Source organism: Pan paniscus, chromosome 19 (assembly GCF_029289425.2).
Source record: "Pan paniscus chromosome 19, NHGRI_mPanPan1-v2.0_pri, whole genome shotgun sequence".
In the NCBI taxonomy this organism is placed as follows: domain Eukaryota; kingdom Metazoa; phylum Chordata; class Mammalia; order Primates; family Hominidae; genus Pan; species Pan paniscus.
In genome coordinates this window covers 27581042-27601119 of record NC_073268.2, presented here as the reverse complement: position 1 = coordinate 27601119, position 20078 = coordinate 27581042, and the positions used below count along the sequence as shown (strand labels likewise).

At 39.6% G+C, this 20078-nt stretch overlaps 1 protein-coding gene and 1 pseudogene across 10 annotated transcripts in view; one reads left to right on the top strand and one right to left on the bottom strand.

Annotated features, from left to right (window-relative positions):
• Positions 1–20078, bottom strand: part of ACACA (acetyl-CoA carboxylase alpha) — a 331241-nt gene that overhangs the window by 77130 nt on the left and 234033 nt on the right. For all 10 annotated transcript variants that reach the window (XM_003817948.5, XM_008971230.4, XM_055101006.2 and 7 more), the window contains one exon: positions 5755–6024. In XM_003817948.5, the coding sequence (XP_003817996.1) occupies positions 5755–6024 (270 nt within the window). The remainder of the gene's footprint in view (positions 1–5754; positions 6025–20078) is intronic.
• LOC117976502 (large ribosomal subunit protein eL20-like) lies at positions 6122–8283 on the top strand (annotated as a pseudogene).

Below are 20078 nucleotides of genomic sequence, written 5' to 3'. Positions count from 1 at the left end.
TTTCATTTTCTTTCTTTCTTTTTTTTTTTTTTTTTTGTTGAGATGGAGTCTCACTCTGTCGCCCAGGCTGGAGTGCAGTGGCGCGATCTCAGCTCACTGCAAGTTCCGCCTCCTGGGTTCACACCATTCTCCTGCCGCAGCCTCCCAAGTAGCTGGGACTACAGGCACCCACCACCTCGCCTGGCTAATTTTTTGTATTTTTAGTAGCGACAGGGTTTCACCGTGTTAGCCAGGATGGTCTCAATCTCCTGACCTTGCGATCCACCTGCCTCGGCCTCCCAAAGTGCTGGGATTAAAGGCGTGAGCCACTGCTCCCGGCCTCATTTCATTTTCAACAGGGTTAAAGGGTCATTTTCTGATCTTTAGTGACATCTCTATTAAAGATATCAACATGTAATTAAAGAATTGTGTGAATTACTATTTTTCACTCTCTCAAATCCACAGGATCATCAAAATAAATACAAGCAAGGGATAACAGAAAACCGCAAATCTAGGAGATTCGATATTAAAATCAGAAGTCTATACAGTGCTAATAGTGAATACTGAACTCAGATCTTTTGTTTTTTCAATAAACAACTCCTAATGCCCATTTACATGTAAACAATTATACTAACATTTCATAATTGATTTATATGTATCTATACACACAGCCACATACAAAGTAGAGTTACATGGTATATGTATCTATACACACAGCCACATACAAAGTGAATTAGTCACTCAGTCAAAAAAATAAGTAAACACAGGGAAGCATTTTAAATACTATGAGAAATTATGCCCACCATTTAACTCAATAAATGTATGTCCCACAGTGAGCACAACATGGAAAAGACATAAATCTGCGATTGGTCTTGCATGATTTGTGTTGAGAATGCCTGACAGCACTGAGTGTCATTAGTATGTCAGTCAGTACACATTTACTGAGTGCCTATTATGTACAAGGTACTATTGCAGGCACTGGAAAAACAGGAATTAACTAAAATAGACAAGAATTCCTACCCTTATGAAACATACCTCCTACTCGGAAAGTCAGGAAATACACAAAATAAGTAAAATGTATAATGTGAATGGGAATAATGTTTAAGGAAAACAAAATGAAAGAGAAGGTAGACAGTCGAACTTTTAGAAAAAATAACCAAGGAAAGCCTCATTGAAAAGTGTCATTTGAGTAAAGACCTAAAGGAGCTGAGGCTATGAGACATGAGGATATCTGAGGAAAAAGCATTCTAGGTAGAAGGAACAGCAAGTACAAATGCACTGAGGCATGATGTGCTTCGCAGGTTTAAGAAAGCAGAGTCGGGTAGAGCCAATGTGTGGAATGGTCGGGGGAGGCTGTAGCAAGAAATGAGGGCAGAGTGGTACTGGAAAGCCAATCTATGTAAGGCCTTGTAGGCAACTATATGATCTTTGGCTTTTACTTGAATGAATTGGGAAGCTATTAAAGGGTTTTAAGTGGAGAAAAATTTTGTGATCTGATTTATATTTTAACTAGATCATTCTATCTTTTTTTTTTTTTTTTTTTGAGCAGAGTCTCCTTCTGTCACCCAGGCAGGAGTGCAGTGGTGTGATCTTGACTCACTGCAACCTCTGCCTCCTGGGCTAAAGTAATTCTCCCACCTCAGCCTCCCAAGTAGCTGGGATTACAGGCATCCGTCACAATGCCCAGCTAATTTTTATATTTTTAGTAGACAGAGGGTTTCACCATGTTGGCCAGGCTGTTCTCGAACTCCTGACCTCAAGTTGATCCATCTGCCTCAGCCTCCCAAAGTGCTGGGATTACAGGCATGAGCATGAGCCACCACACATGGCCTCATTCTACATTCTGTTGAGAACAGACCTTGGGTGGGGCTGGGAGCAAGGCCAGAGGCAGGAAGACCAATTAGGAGGGTACTGCAATATGCAGGTAAGAAGAGTTAGACTACTGCTACTTCTAGTAAGTAACAGTGGAATTGGTTAGAAGTACTCAGATTCTGGATATATTTTAAGGTAGGGATGTAAACATGATTTACTGTTTAGATGGATGAATGGGGTGTGGAAGTGAATGTGGGGTGTGCAAGAAAGACAGAAGTCAAGAATAACTCCAAGGTCTTTTACTTGAACAAATGAAACAATAGAGGTACCATCTGTTGAGACAGAAGACTGTGGGAAGAACACATTAAAGGAAGATTAGAAGCTACAATTTAGGCAGACATTTAGGCAGATGTAAGTAGAGATGTTGAGTCTGGATATATGAATCTTGTGTTCAGGGGTAAGATATAAATTTGGAAGTTTATCAGCTCGTACATGAAACTTAAAGCTTTAAAAGACTGGATGAGGCTGGGTGCGGTGGTTCACACCTCTAATTCCTGCACTTTGGGAGGCCAAGATGGGCGGATCACTTTGAGCTCAGGAATTCGAGACCAGCCTGGGCAACGTGGGGAAACCCCATCTCTACAAAAACCAAAAAAATTAGCCAGGCATGCTGGTGCATGGTTGTAGTCCCAGTTACTCAGGAGGGTGAGGCTGGAAAATTGCTTCAACCCAGGAGGCAGAGGTTGCATTGAGCCATAATCGCACCACTGCACACCAGCCTGGGCAACAGAGTGAGACCCTGTCTCAAAAAAACAAAACAAAACAAAAAAACAGGATGAGATCACCAAGGGAAGGTGAATAGGAAAAGAGGAGTAGTCCAGGGACCAAGCCCTTGAATCACTTTTTTCCTTCTACCCTACTTTCTGTATTGGCTGTCTTGCCAAACCACCAGGTGAGAGGGCATTGGGTCCTAGTGGGGTTGAGAATGGGGAGTCCAGAACTTCTTGGTCCTGCTGCAGCCTCTGTGCTCCTGACATGTCTCCACTCACTTTTTTTTATAATTAAAAAAACTGGCCAGGCACAGTGGCTAATACCTATAATCTCAGCGCTTGGGGAGGCCAAGGTGGGAGGATCACTTGAGGCCAGGAGTTTGAGACAAGTCTGGGCAACACAGCAAAACCTTGTCTTTATGAAAAATTAAAAAATTAGCTGGGTGTAGTGGTGTGTGCCTGTAGTCCCAGCTACTTGAGAGGTGGAGGTGGGAGGATCACTTGAGCCCAGGAGTTGGCAGATGCAGTAGGCTATGAATGTGCCACTGTACTCCAGCCTGGGTGACAGAGCTAGACCCTGTCTCTTAAAAAAAAAAGAGATAAAATTAATATAACATAAAATTCAACATTTTGGTTTTTAAAGTTTTTTTTGAGTCTCACTCTGTCACCCAGGCTGAGTACAATGGCACGATCCTGGCTCACTGCAACCTCCACCTCCCGCATTCAAGCAATTCTCATGCCTCTCTACCTCCCGAATAGCTGGGATTACAGACGTGTGCTACCATGACCAGCTAATTTTCTATATTTTAGTAGAGATGGTATTTCGCTATGTTAGCCAGGCTGATCTCGAACTCCTGGCCTCAAGTGATCTGCCTGCCTCGGCCTCCCGAAGTGCTGGGTTACTGCATCCAGCCAAAATTCACCATTTTGAAATGTATAACTCAGTAGACTTTAGTATATTCAGATGTTTTGCAACCATTACCACTAATTCCAGAATATTTTCATCAGCCCCAGAAAAACCCCTGTACTGGATCAATTCCCATACTTTAATAAAGTTTTTCTATGAACTTTATTGAAATATAATTTACATGCAATAAAATTCATCAGTTTTAAGTGTTATAATTTGATGAGTTATGACAAATGTATGTACTTAGGTAGCCACCACCACAATCAAAATATATAATATTTCCATCATCTCCTGAAATACTCTTACATTTAAAGATGTGAAAGGCAGCAAAGGAAACTGAGAAAGAGGAGCCAGGAATGCAGGAAGATAAAAAGGAGACTTTGGGCTCTTGGAAGCCAACAGAAGAAAGTATTTCAAGGATGAAGGAATGACCAACTGTGTCAAATGCTAATGCTATTGTCAAATAACTAAGGTGAAGACTGAGAATTCACCATAGAATTCAGTAACATGGAATCACTGGTGACCCTGACAAAAGCAGCTTCAGTGGAATGGTAAGGGTGCAAGCTCAAGTGAAGTGGGTTCAAGAGGGAATGGGAGAAGAACATCTGGAGACAGCAAGAAAAACTCCTTTAAAAAAATTTTCCTGTAAAGGGAAGGAGGGGAGGGACAGTGACTGGAGGGGTGTTTGTATGCTAAAAGGGCTGATACAGTACAGAGGGAAAACAGTGCTGATGCACAAAAGAGCAGGAAGAAGTGTTGATCGTACACTTAAGTTAGCAAGAAAGGAGATCAAGTGTACAAGAGGAGGGATTGTCTTTAGCCAGAAGTAGGAACTGTTCATTCAAAATGTAGAAGAGAAGGTGAAGAGTAAGGGCACAACGGATGCAGGTACATGGAAGCCTGTAGAAGCTCTCTTCTCATTGTTTCTCTTTTCTTGAAAATTGGGAAGCAAGGTCTGATGATATCAGCTAAGAGTGGGGAGAGGGAAGTGGGTGTTACAGGTTTGAGGGGAGAGATGTGAAACCGTCATCCAGGAGGTTGCTAAGCTTGAATTTAAAGTAAGATCAGTCAACAGAACTGTTTTTTTCTCCATCAAAGTTCAGTTGGGCAGGTGCAGGCATGGGAGCAGAATGGAGAGAGTTGGATTTAAACACTCTGTAAAAGCACAGAGTAAGCAGAGTGAAGAGAGAAGCAAGTTGAAGCAAGTTGAGAGAGAAAGTTGAAGGTGCAGAAAAGATGGTGATTATAATGATTAATCAAGGACTGACCTTGGAGTTTAAGCCAGATAGGAATGAAATGAGGTGTAAGGAGGGAGTGAAGAACAGAAGAAAGGTGGGAGGATAAACAGGTGAGTTCAACTCAATGGTACTGATGATTTCAAAGGATTGTTGGACTAGAGAGAGGGAGCTGGAAAGAGAGGATGGAGGGGGTAGCAAAGAAAGAGATACTTGAAATTGAGATTATGGGGAATGAGAGGCTGAGCTAGGGTATAGGATAGAACCACTAGAAGAAAAGAAGTCAAGGATCCAAGAGGCCAGATTATGGGAAGAATCATCTATGTGGATATAGCAATCACCAAGAATTATCACATGACTATTAGTAATGGACAGAGTGACAATGTGCCAGGAACTAAAAGATGCAAAGAATGAGAGGGAGTGACCAAAGGATCAGGAAACACAAGGAGCAGTGAGGGTATGGCACAGTCTGATGACATGAGATTCAAAGATGGGATTTTTTCAGAGAGAAGGGAGAGGTGTCTGGAAGCAGCAATGAGGATCAAGGAGGACAATATTCCCCTTCCAGGCTCAGTGGTTCAAAAGAAAGACAGAAATCAGTCAGTACTTCAGAGGGCTACAGGGGAAGCAATATCTTTAGAGGAGAGACAGATCTCAAGGTGAACAAGGAGGTTGGAGCAGAAGATGAGGAGGTAAGGGATTTTGTTGATGACTGACCATAAGTCCTGGAAGCCACAATGAAATAGTTTAAAGATATATATTTTTGATTTAGCATGTCTCGCACTAAATGCATACCTACTATTTCATCTAGTGCTCAACCAAAGAAACAGCAACCTGTTTTATAGATGGAAGAAAAACCAAGTGAACATATTGAGAAATAATTTGTCTCTAATATGGTGTCTTAAGGAATTTTCACAAATAATTTTGTTTATATTTAATTTTTACCATAAGTGGTGATTTTTGAACTTAAACCTCTACCCTTCCCCCACCTCTCCACACATGTAGCATAACCATATAGCACCTTGAAGTAGTATATGTTCTTAGCGTGTACCTTGTAAGGATCCTCAGGATCTACCCAGGCCACATGAAACATATGACGAATTTCTTCTGCCAGTCCGATTCTTGCTCCACTGTTGGCTGATACATAGATGCGTGGAATACCTTCTGCCCTAGCAAGTTCGGAAGCTCTGAGAAATAACAAATCCTCTTGAGGCCCAAAGGACCCAATTCGGTATGTGATGTCATTGCCAATAACAATGATATCTCGGCCTTCTGGATATTCAGGACTTTTAAAGGTCATTTTCCAAGCTACCATGCCAATCTGGAAAGGCATAAACAAACAAATGAACAGAAGTTTCTTACAGGCAGAAATTTTTTCAGGTTCATTGAAGGTATCAGAGTATACCTAGGCACAGCCATTATGTAAAGATACACATTGCTAAAGAGCCAAACTCCCTGTGGGAAACTACAAAAGACATTCTAGTGTACTGCTAGATTATGCTGAGAACAGCTGGTCTACTGTGTATTTCAAAACTGTCTCAATTCCTTCTTTGGGCCTGCTCAAAGAAGACAGAAAAGCCAAAATCTAAATGCACTCAGGATATATGTGGAAGAATGCCATGGCATTGTTGATTAAATCTAGATTTCTCATTTTACTGCCATATATACTAAGACACTGATATGGTTTGGATATCTGTCCTCTCTAAATCTCATGTTGAGATATGACCCCTAACATTAGAGGTGGGGCCTGGTGTGAGGTGTTTGGGTCATGGGGTGGATCCCTCATGAATGGCTTGGTGCTCCCCTCTGATCTGAGTTTATGCTAGATCTGGTTGTTTGAAAGAGTGTGGCCTTTTGTGGGTGAAAGCAAGTATGAAGAGAGTGCTATGAACACCTTGGGCACACTACAAGAGTACAAGGTGGTGGGTTGCTGCCTGCCCACCCCCAAATGCCACATGCTGCCCTTCTATGGTATGCGAATCTTTGCACCTAATCATGTCATTGCCAAGTCCCGTCTCTGGTACTTGGTATCTCAGCTAAAGAAGATAAGGAGCCTTCAGGGAAAATTGTCTACTGTAGGTAGGTGTTTGAGAAATCCCCCCTGCAGGTGAAGAAATCTGGCATCTAGCTGCACTACGACTCCCGTAGCAGCACCTACAACATGTACTGGATATCAGGACTTGACCACCATGGGTGCTGTCATCCAGTGCTAGTGAGACATGGGCACCTGGCATCACACACAGGCCCACTCCACCCAGATCATGAAGGTGGAGACTGCGGCCAGCAAGTGCTGCCAGCTGGCGGTCAAACAGTTCCATGACTCCGAGATCAAGTTCCCACTGCCCCATGGGGTCCTGCATGGTTAGCATAAGCCATACTTCACCACCAAGAGTCCCAACACCTTCTTCTAGGTGCAGGGCCCTCTCACCCAGGTGTGGCTTAAATTAACTCAAAAATGTCACGGTGCTAAATAAAAAAAATTAAAAAAAAAAGAGTGTAGCACTTTGCCCCCCACCTCTCTCTTGCTCCCTCTCACCTCTCTCTTGCTCCCTCTCTCACTATGTAATGTGCTGGGTCCCCCTTCACCTTCCTCCAAGATCATAAGCTTCCTGAGACCCTTAGCAGAAGCCCAAGAGATGCAGTTGCCATGCTTATAGAGCCTGCAGAACCATGATCCAAAAATAAACATCTTTTCTTTATAAATTATCCAGCCTCAGGTATTCCTTTATAGCAACACAAATGGACTATCACAGACACTATTTCCATCTTTTGTGACATTTGTTCCAAGAAATCTTTAACACACAAGGAAGCAGAAAAAGGACCACGTCTCACGGACTGTACACTTTTCATGATCCAGGCTCCTTGTACTGTCCTCTAGCATTTGATAGGAATAACAGAAACACTCTTTACTGATTTGTTTCAGGTATGTTCCATTTCTGCTAGAATTTACCAATGCTCAACATTGCATCCTTGTGAGCATCTCTTGCTTTCTCCTAGCACCAGAAAAACCAAAGGATGGAAATAACTAATCTCTTGCTGCACTATATGTAAATCTCTGCTCTCTGTTCAGCAGCATCTGGCCAGCTACACAAATAAATGATATTGACTTAAAAGGCAGAGGTGACATGTCTCTTCCCAAACTCTCACAGCCCTCTCCTGTTTTAATCCCCTTCTATATGAGAACTAGTCAATCCTTCTACTTGTATATTTGCTAGTTCCATTTCTTTTCTATGCTATTCATTCATACTCTAGTTACAGCTGTAGTTTTTCATGTCTGCCTGTCTGTTTCCCCTATACCTGGATAAGTAATGTTTTCCATTCTTTTTTTCCCCCTTTCTTTCTGTCTCTCACCCCCCTCCTTGCCCCCACCACTCGCCACCAAACACAAAGCCTACCTACCAGATGAGCATCCCTGGTCCTGCCTAATGGAGCCCCAGCCACATCTGCAGCCTTGGTCCCTCATCCCCAGGCTGCTGCATATCACCTCATTGGGGAGCTGGCCATCAAGAAGGGCCATTAACAGATGTAAATAGCAGCATCCCTGGAAAGCCACATGCATCACCCAGACTCAACCGGGCCAGTGATCATAAGCTCTGAGTACACATTCCTCAATCCAATTGCACATCCACTGTAATCAGGCTGGTTGAAGCATTCTACACAGCTATTTGTGATTCTCAGCATTAGGAAATATATATATGAAACACCCACAGATAAATATAAGCTATTTAATATATCATACCATTGGCCAAATACAAGTCAAAATGGATATAATACACAGAAAAAAATCCAATCGCTTTCTAAGATAAGGCATTACTCTATCTACTCATTAAAGACAGAGAAAGGAAGGAAAAATAGATCATTCAAAAAATAACACAGTGAACACTCAAATATCAGGATAATTTTGGTTGTGGTTTCTAAGAAGCTAGTTAATATAATCCCTGCATGAGGAGAAATGCTTTATCTGCCTTCACACATGCCCCTCTAACCCCAAACCTTTTGTTTTTCAGGAATGAAAAGCTATTTTCTGTCAATTTTCCTCTAAATGCATTTGTAGTTAGAAAGATTGCATTTTACACCAAATCTTATGATATATTAACCCTAGGCACATAGGCCAGAAGCAGCTTAGATACAAGCCCTGAAGAATCTACTTCAGCATTTGTGTGCTAATGTAAACATTGTGACCATGTGGCACTGGGCAGGCAAATAATACTCTTATCTTTCATTACTACCTGGGGACTCTAACTGTGTCACTTGGGCAGCAAGTTCAGCAATTGGCTAGGTCATTATGCTTGCAATATTGACTTCTAATTAGGTGTCAGCACAGCAGCACCAAGAACACACTATTCTTTATCAATGTCTTTCCAAAGTATGTTGCTCATTGACCACCTCCCCACCCCGCCCCGCCCCCCGTCTTAAAAAGTACCATTACAGAATGGAGAGTGTTATCCCAGTCTCAGTGCAGCAAGATTCCTGATCGGAAGACATTCAGTTTTGAGGTAGCACGATGGACAAACATCTAAGAAAGCACTATTATTCAATTTACATTAAAATAATTTAGATTTCACTGCTAATCAAAGGATAGGGCATATAAAGGTGAACATGGGCTTTGGAGTCCAACAAACTTAGATCCAAATCCAGGCGCTATCACTTATATTAACTAACTGGGTGATCTTAAGAAAATTATTTAATTTTACTGAGCTTCAATGTCCCCACATGCGAAATTAAGAAAATAATACCCATGGGTTTGATAAACACACTATTAGAAGCAGAAATCTACTATATTAACTTCTAGGTAAAAAACTTTTTCTTTCTCTCTCCTCTCACTCTGTCCAAATCTTACCCATTCCAAAAGGTTCATCCAAATTCCATTTCCTCAGTAAAGCTTCTCCTAGCCTAAAGTAATTCCTATCTTTTCTGATCTCCTACTAAGACCTCTGTGTAGAGATTTTTTTTTTTTTTTTTTTTTTTTTTTTTTTTTTTTTTTTTTTTTTGAGACAGAGTCTCGCTCTGTCACCCAGGCTGGAGTGTAGTGGCACAATCTTGGCTCACTGCAACCTTCAACTCCTGGGCTCAAGGCAATCCTCCCATCTCAGCCTCCCAAATAACTGGGACTACAGGCATGTGCCACCATACTCGGCCAATTTTTGCATTTTTTTGTAGAGACAGGATTTTACCATGTTGCCCAGGCTGGTCTCAAACTCCTGGCCTCAAGCCATCCTCCTGCCTAGGCCTCCCAAATTACTGGGATTATAGGTGTGAGCCACCTTGCCCAGCCTGAGAATTCTTCTGATAACTAATTATATGCTGCCTAGGATTGCTTTTGGCTTACCATCTTGAACGATTATAGCATCTCCTCTAGTGCTTCCCAGGAACACTAAACATAGTCTGGGAGTAATAAATGCTTGCTAGTTCCAGAGTCTTTTTATTTTTTCAATTTAATTTTTTTTTTTAAGACAGGGTCTTGCTATGTCACCTAGGCTGGAGTGCAGTGGCACAAATACAGCTCACTGAAGCCTTGGCCTCCTGGGCTTAAGTGATTCTCCCATTCAGCCTCCTGTGTAGCTGGGACCACAGGCGTGTGTGTTACCACCATGCCCAGCTAATTTTTTTTATTTTTTGTAGAGATGGGGTCTCACCATCTTGCCCAGGCTGGTCTTGAACTCCTGGACTCAAGTGATCCTCCTGTCTCGGCCTCCCAAAATGCTGGGATTACAGGTGTGAGCCACTGCACCCTGCCTCACTTTTAAAAATAATACTTGAAAAATACTTAACACCAAGGGCTTAGAACATTGCCACTTATATTTTAGGAATCATAGAATAAGAGTCCTGAATATTCTTAAACTATTTTATTTTAAAAATAACAATAGCTATCATAATAACTACCATTAATTGAACATTTACTATCTGCTGTACTGTTCTAAAAGTTGACAACTACTGATAGTGGTTAAGAGCTTAAGCTGCAAGGTCAAGCTGTCTTGGTTCAAATCTCAGTTTTATGCTAGCTGTATAACCTTGGACACTTAACCTTTTACAGTTTCACTTTTCCAATTATAAAATGGGGATGACAGCACCTTTCTGGAGGTATTGTTGTGAGCAACACCATGTTAAACTAGTACAGAGCCTGGCATACAAAAGCCCTCAAATGGTAGTCAGTATTAACTCAAAGGTAGCTGTAATTATTGCCATGAGGAAATTAAGGCACAGAGGAATTAAGTAACCTGTCCTTATAGCTAATGTGAATCGTTTACTTATTTTTTTTTGAGATGGAGTCTTGCTCCGTCACCCAGGCTGGAGTGCAGTAGCGCGATCTCGGGTCACTACAACCTCCACCTCCCGAGTTCAAGCAATTCTCCTGCCTCAGTCTCCTGAGTAGCTGGGATTACAGGTGCATGCCACCAGGCCTGGCTAATTTTTGCATTTTTTTTTTTTTTTTTTTTTTGGGTACAGATGGGGTTTCACCATGTTGGCCAGGTTGGTCTCGAACTCCTGACCTTGTGATCTGCCCGCCTTGGCCTCCCAAAGTGCTTATTTTTTAAAAGGAGGTTCACATACACAAAAATGGTATTTTTTTTTTTTTTTTTGAGACAGAGTCTCAGGCCATTGCCCAGGCTGGAGTACAGTGGCGTGATCTTGGCTTGCTGCAACCTCTGCCTAGGTTGAAGTGCAGTGATGCAATCTTGGCTTGCTGCAACCTCCGCCTCTCAGGTTCAAGTGATTATCCTGCCTCGGCCTCCCAAGTAACTAGGATTACAGGCACGTAACACCACGCCCCGCTAATTTTTGTATTTTTAGCAGAGACGGGATTTCACCATGTTGGCCAGGCTGGTCTCGAACCCCTGACCTCAGGTGATCCACCTGCCTCGGCCTCCCAAAGTGCTGGGATAACAGGCATGAGCCACCGCGCCCAGCCAAGAAATGGCATTTTCTTTACTAGAGAAATTAAGGAAGTATGTTCCTTAATTAAAAAGATATTAGTACAAAAACTGGCAAAAAAAAAAAAAAAAAGAGGTCTGTGGTTTATTTAATACAATTGTATCAATATTTATTTCTTAGTTTGGTAATCATATCATGGTTACATAAAGTGTTTTAACATTAAGAGAAGCTGGGAAAGGGTATACCAGAACTCTCTAATACGATCTTTGTAACTTTCCTGAAAATCTAAAATTATTTTGGAGGGAAGTAAATTGGATAGTAAGATCACTGTTAGTGTTCTGTACAGCCTTATAAGATGATGACTATGAAGACTATGAATAGCATTTAAAAATACCCATGATGTAATACTAAATTAGAAAAGGGTTCAGACTCAGGAGCCACATTCTGAGACTCTGAATCTGAATCTAAGATGATTTGACAGAACTGAGACTCAGCTTTCCAGCCATATACGCTGAGGTAAGTTATCAACCTCCCTGTACCTCGGTTCCTTCACTGGTAAAACAAGGGTAATAAAAATCTACGGCATAAGTTGGTTGTAAGGATTAAATACATGTTAAGTCCTAGGATAGTGCCTGGTATATAGTAAGTGCATAGTATGAATGACAACTTCATCAATTGAAAAGCACTTTGCGGGGTAAAAACAAAAATAAATAAGAAACAGCAAAATGAGGTGATAATTATTGGGATGATGAAATTGTATTTTTTTTTTCCATTCTCCAAATTTTCTTTTTTGTGTTTATATTGCATTGATAACTTTAACTTTTTATAAAATAAAAAATAACTGAGAAAAGAAAACTACCAAATACTCTTCACTGGGTGATAGGTACATGGGAGTTTATATTATTTATTCCTACTTTAGTGTACGTTTGAGCATTTCCATAACAAAAAAAAAAATTTAAGGGGGGAAAAAAATCTCACCAGCCTAATTGATTTCCCATATTTTAGAGGAACTAATTCTAGATTTTAGTCATACTACAACAGATCTTATTTATATAAAATTTGAAAGAGATAAATGTATGAAAATTAAAAATCAAGACTCACTTTAAAGAGAAAGAAATATCAAGAACTACGTTAGTTTGTTGGGTTATCACTTCATTTTCTAAAAAGAAATGCTCTGCAATGATGTGGTAGAGTGTAAACATATGTATATATAGGTTTATACAATATTCATGTCTCTACCTCAGAAGTAACTGCTTCAGTGTTTTTCTGGTCTGATGGTTAAATACATATTTATATTTTTAAAGTCAATATTTGTACAATAGACATGAACAGTGCCTATCAGCTAAATACATATTTAGGACTGTACCACATGTATTACAAACATGTACTAAAATCGAAAGCTTTTATTTATACAGAACCTTTCATCTTGAAGAGGGCTAAAGAACTTTACAAACATATGTACATAAAAGGACGTTTGCACTGATAGGCAGGGAAGGTACTCATTCACCCACTCCCCTATTTCTTCTACCAGTCCTGGGTAGGAACACATGGTGTCAACAGATGCAGGTCTATAACAGCTGCAAAGACATACAACACAATAATCCAGTTGTGATGCGCAGTCACTGAGAGGAAGCTTGCAACTTGAGAATAGCAACAGCTCTCCTCCAGTGTAGAAGCACCATAGCCATTTCCAGCTTTGTGTTTTTAAATTATTCTCTACCAAACTCAACTAATCACTTGACAAAATTGAATTTGATACTGGAAATGGCTTCTGAATGCAAAATACTTCCTGTCTGATGATGAAAACTAGATTGAAAAACGCTTCCCTCTGCCCTTGTTAGATTTAGGAAAAAAAAAAAGGGTTACAACATTCAGGAGAAATGGTTCAAAATATTCTACCTAAGAATAGCTTCATCTCAAAGGATTAGGTCATTGCTTTGGAAGAGAGTCATATTTCACTCTCTAATTAGTACACTGTTAAGTTTTTCAGTCAAATTACTTTCTATAGATGGGTCTATCTATATTATATACATAATGGAGATTTCATATAGAAAATTCTACAATCACTATAAAAGTATACACAGTGTGACAATGTGATTAGCAATGTGACATTCATTGATTTCACCTAAGCCCAATCTGCGTGTATATTAACTGAAGAATAATGACTAAAGGAGACCCCATCATTAAATCCCTCTTTTTGGGGGTCTTCTCTTTCTCTCCAACATTTTTATCCAGGTGAAACCCAGTGAAAATGACATGCCAGGACTAACAGCTGAAGGAAGATGGAAGAGCTAAGAAATTAACAAAAAGGTACCCTGTAGCCTGCATGTAAGTGGGTGGGTTTATGGTCTAATGAGTTTTAGACTCAAACGGGCAGTGCCAGTGTCGTCTTCTCTGATCACTGTCTCTCTCATGCACTGACTAAACAAGTGGTCCTAGGTACTTAATACAAATTATTTTGTCATTACTATAGCCATGAATAAGTTTTAAAATATTTAATTTCAGATCATTTTTCATAACAGAACATTCCAATGAGCAGGTTTATTAGGTTTAGGGTTATCAACCTAAACTAATTATCTTAAAGTGAAAAAGGGAAGAGGATGAAAAGAGCTACAGTGAATAAGCTAAGGATAAGCAGAAATAAATATTTGTTTCCCTTATACAAGTTCTAAGGCAGAACGTATTTCTTTGGCTACATTCTGATTCTGGAATGAACAGCTCAAGTGAGGGAGGAGGGGATGGGAAGGAGAAAGCAAGCAGAAGAGAACAGTCTTATTTAACTGTTTTTATGTGGGTAAAATGATTTGTGCCACAGTATTTCCATAAGAAGTGGGACCATTATTTTCCTGTAGAAACACATTTGGTTTGAAAAGTATCACTGGACAGGACGTGAAAATCAAACCAAATGAATTATTCACAACCTCCGATCAGAGGTGATCATTATTTCTGATGCTCCAAACAGTGATTAGGATTCTGCTCTGAGATGTCATTTTCTCGCTGAGTAACACCAGCGATACAGAAAGGCATTATCTATCTATCCATATATGTATTTTTTCTGCTGGGAGGACCTTGGTTTAATGTTACTATAACAGATAGTGAAAACATGATAATATTAACATTTATTCTGATGGTGCCCATAAATGCCATTAGTCTGACACAAAGTGTCAACACTAATCATGACCCAAAATTAACACCAAAATTGACATCAACATTAATTGTACTATCAATGTGAATAGAATGTGCAAGCACACACAGGCACTTCCCAAAGCTGCTGTTGTTACTACAAAATAAAACAACAATATTAAGCTCAACAAAGAAATTTGCAGGAAAAGCTAAGGGCAAAACACGCCAGGATTTTGTTTTTTAAGGGTGAAAGACATATCCATCAACTCTAGCTATGCTGTGGGAAGCAGAAAGGGAATACCTTTGCCACAGCTGCCTTTCTTACATCTCCACACTTTGACTTGAGCTCTAACAATACCTTTCCATACAGATTTAAATACAGGTTAGGCTGTGGCTGAGATGTTGATGCTGTATTCGTTATATTCATGCTAAAAGCCTTGTTATATTCATGCTAAAATGATCTTGAGTTTTTTTTTGGAAGAGTCTGTAAAACCTATTGTTGTAATTCTGCTAATGCCAGGAAGATGACTACCCTGCAAGACCCTTGAGCAGCAATACAAAGAATCCAAGCATGTTAGCGCTAACCCAGACTTGGGCATCATCTGCATCATAAAGATGAGAAAACTAAGATCCAGAGAGCAGGAATCTGAACTTGAGTCCCTTCTCAGATATATAACAAAATGTTACCTCTTTCCCCCTTTTGTATCTTGTATCCAAGCATGAAAAAAAGAGTTTTTCAGCTCTTAAGAAAATTATTTTGAGCTCTTTCACGTGATCACAGAACACTAAATAATAGAACATTGATATCTGGCAAATAATACAATATGGAAAGGCATTGACATATTTTTCAGCATGGCTTTTCCAAATGGCACAAATTAAGCCAAATATTGTATTTTAAGCCTTATGGCTTAATTCAAAAATGGCTGAACAAACTCACCTCAACCTCTCTAAACAGCGATAAAAGGGTAAGAAAAATATAACTTTTAGAGCAAAAAATTTTCATCCCAGAGGTAATTCTTTGAAAATGTTATCAAAGATTAGAAATAATAATTTTGAACAGGGAAATTATTTCTCCCTGTAACATTTATATACATGAAACCACAGTAATTTTACACATGTACACACAGTAATTTAATAAGCATAGGAATTATTTTTTAACAAACATGCAGTGGAGCACATAGAAGCCAGCGGTATTTGAGAAATGGGGCCCAGGATTAATTGGTTGGTATGGAAATTAACCAAGTTGGCCTACTATAGTCCCAGAAGCCTTGTCCATTAATCATATGAATGAGTGCTGAACTCTGGTGCCCCCCGCTACTCCTCATTCTCTGGTGTCATCTGTTGCTGTCCTGATGTTCATTATTGCCTCTGGTTGGAGCTGTAAAGTTTCTTGACATAGGGTACTATGTCACATTCTTTTTCAGTAAAATCTTACAACTTAAGACAGGTATAAATATGCTGGCAAGTACATTCTTTTGTTTGAAGGCTATCTCTAGACTTATTTTTGAAAGAAACTGAGGAGCCCTCCACAAGTACTACTTTAGTGAGCCAGTGGATGCATTCGGATTTTCAAAGTCAATCAAGGTTACTGAGCCTCATTTTGCTATCAAAAAAATGAGTAAAAACTACTCAACCTGATGAGAAATCTCCAACACCAATAATAGTCATTCAGAAGGAATTCTGAGAAAAGTATATACATCCCAAAAGAACAGTGTCAGAAATTCATTAGAAGTAATTCCATGGTAGGAAGACTTATTTTTCAAAATTAGCCTCCATATTTTTCTAATGAGGGATCCAAGTTTGGTTTGGAAGATCATTTTAGACAAAGACTTGCAACCAAATATACTTACTTAGAATGGGAATAAAAGAACAAAAACATAGAATTAACATAAAATTATCTTACCATATATGCCATAATATATCTTTCTCTATACTTAATCTCAAGGATTCAAAATTGATTTTTCAAAGCCTTGATGAAAAATAAGGCAAGCACAAATTATGAATACTTATGTATAATCATAATCATTTATGGATAATCATAATTATACATAATCATATGTATTTGACCCTTTTCTGCTGAGGATCCCAAAGCACTTATAAACATTCTCCTATCTTTAGGGACAGATTAATGGCAAAGACCCTTTTTATAAGTTGAACAATCAATGCATAGACCATGGTCCTGTTTTACAGACCCGCTTCGCTTAGGTCTATTTCAGAACTCACCTTCAGCATAGTACAATTTAAATATGCCTCTTTTCTAACACATATCTAAAAGACTGACACTGACTCAATTTCTATACACAGCATGAAAAGGCAAACTGATTTCAAAAGAATGAAACAAAAGCACGGTAAAGTACATCCAAATTAGCATCACATTCATGGAGCTATTTTGAGGTTAAATTGAGTAAAACAATTTAAAAAATCTAATGTTAAATATTTGGGTCCTGTGTTCATGAGAAATGGCCTACCCTTTTCTCACCACCAAAACCCGTAAGCATATACACACTCTCTACAGGCAGAGTTTTAGAACATAATGCTTTCCCTAGAATCTGAGTCCAGGATAACCCAAGCAATTCCTTTGAGAGTATGGAAAATGTCAACCAAGTGAATTAAGACAGAGGGTTATGGTGGTTTTTCTAAAATAAGAGGTCCTTTGGGTTAAGAGGTCCAGCCTAAGAACTGTCAAAATGGATCTGCTAATTAATTTCTTCTAATCTTTTAGGCTTATATAAGCTTACCAACTTCCTTTCCCTACCAACTCCTAAATTGTTTTTTTGATACTCAAATTAGAGATTCAAAGGATTATAGTAACATGTAAGTGAGGAGCCCAGTCAAAATGGTAAGATTTGTTTAAGCTGGTCAGTAGATGCAGGGGTATTTGTCATATAACTGTGTATTTTTTTATATGTTTAAAATAAAAACATTAATGAGATGCTATACTTTGGGAGACATAGGATATCAGTACATTGCCAACAATTAAAACAATAATTAAATATGGGTATTAGTTGGGCTAGCAGTTCTAAAACTGAACCCCTAATCCCCACTGTCCCTACCATTTCACCCGAGAACACAAAGCAGGACTAAAACCAAAATACCAGTCATGATGGCAGCTAGTTTTTTTTTTTTTTTTTTCCAGCCAGAGTCTCACTCTGTCGCCCAGGCTGGAGTGCAGTCGTGTGATCTTGGCTCACTGTATCCTCCACCTCCTGGGCTCAAGAGATTCCTGTGCCTCAGCCTCCTGAGTAGCTGGGATTACAGGCGCCTGCCAACACGCCTGGCTAATTTATATATATATATATGTGTGTGTGTGTGTGTGTATATATATATACACGTATATATATGTGTGTGTATATATATATATGTGTATATATATATATATATATATTTTTTTTTTTTTTTTTGTAGAGATAGGGTTTTGCCATGTTGGCCAGGCTAGTCTCAAACTCCTGGCGTCAAGTGATCCGCCGACCTTGGTCTCCCAAAGTGTTGGGATTACAAGCATGCGCCACCGCGCCTGGCTGTCAGCTAGTCTTTAAACTTTAATTTACACTACTTTATTTCCTCTTCAATCATCCTCTTCCTTAAAAAAAAAAAAAAAAAAGATCCCTAATGCAAGGTTCAAAGGATCTTCAACCAAAGAGTTAAAATTGCAATTGCTTATTGCAGGAACACTAGGTAAAGGCTACCATACCAACTGAAAAAAGAAGGACACCAGTGAATCTGCCTCAACAAACAAGGCCATTCACGAGGCTCATGTGAATGCTAAGCTGCTGAGAAGGAAAAACCCTGACACCTAGCGCCCATCTGAAAAAATGAAGGCTCAGAGCTACCGCAATTCTTAAGAGTGGTAGTGTGTGTAGAGGTGACCATCAAATTGCATTCAATTTTTTTTTCTTTTTTTTTGAGACGGAGTCTCGCTCTGTAACCAGGCTTGAGTGCAGTGGCGCGATCTCGGCTCACTGCAACCTCTGCCTCCCGGGTTCAAGCGATTCTCCTGCCTCAACCTGCCAAGTAGCTGGGACTACAGGCACCCGCCACCACGCCTGGCTAATTTTTGTATTTTTAGTAGAGACAGGGTTTCACCATGTGGGCCAGGATGGTCTCGATCTCTTGACCTCATGATCTGCCCGTCTCAGCCTCCCAAAGTGCTGGGATTACAGGTATGAGCCACCACGCCTGGCCCCAGTTGCATTCAATTTTCAATATACTTTCCTCCCAGAAAAACTTTTATACCAAGAATTCCAGTCTCTGAATACCAACCCTTTTTTGGGTATACATCTTGTACCTAATTATTATAACTGCTTCCAAATACAACATCGCAACATCGTCTTCTCATCTCAGTTTCTCATTATGACAGTCACGATGAGACAGAATGTTAAAAAGCTGCCCATGTTCTGATATGGTAAGAAAAACAGGGTCCTAATTTCTACTAGCACTAAAGTTACTATGGTAGTTGACTCTCTAACATATCTTTCAGCATTGCCCACTTTAGAGATTACTGGTCTAGTTCGCAGAGCTGATAAAAAGAAATAAAATAAAAGAATGCTAGTAACTTATTTCAGAATAAACAAGAGCATAGTCTCAAGAAGGCTGGGATTTTCTTTGTCCTACCAGGCAAAGTTAAGTTGTTCTCTGTCAAGTCCGTTACAGCCCTTGGCTTGATCTTAGCCTGAGCTTTTTAATAACAGGATTTAGTGCGAAAAGCAGCTGTACTGGATTGCAAACTGTTACTCAAAATGTCCCCACCTGCAATTATAGCTTCCACCAAAGGATCAAAACAGGTTAGTAAACTGGCAGGAAAATGAAAACAATTCCTCCAAAATTGAGAAGTGGTAAAGTAGAACTGTTGGATAGCTGCATTTCTTCTGTATCCAGGCTCAACAGCACACATTCATCTAGCTGTGTATTTACATACAGTGCCCATCACTGTAGCATCACAGCAGCTAGAAATGAGATCCGTTTAGTCTATGTTGCAATCACATTTTCCTCAATTTTCATCTTTACTTGAAACTATTAAGAAAAATCTTGGACAACTCATCTTTGGAGCTATCTGCAAGTAACGTAGTTCACAGATTTAGTCTACATCTTTTTTATTCCTACTCTAAAGTCATACTAAATGTAATGCCATTCAAATATGACAATGAGAAAAATGTGTTCTCCTATACCTTTCATCATGCATTAGGTGGTACTCCTTTAGTTACATCTTTCTTTATGGGGAAGGGACAACTAGGAAAATAGAAAGGAGACAGTAGCTAATACCGCATCAGAAAAGCTCTGTCTCCTGCTGTAAACACAAGCATAAATGTTCAAAATGCAGGTCACATCTCTACTGAAACAGCCAATATTCCTCCTCAAATGGCAAAGAAGTTACCTAAAACT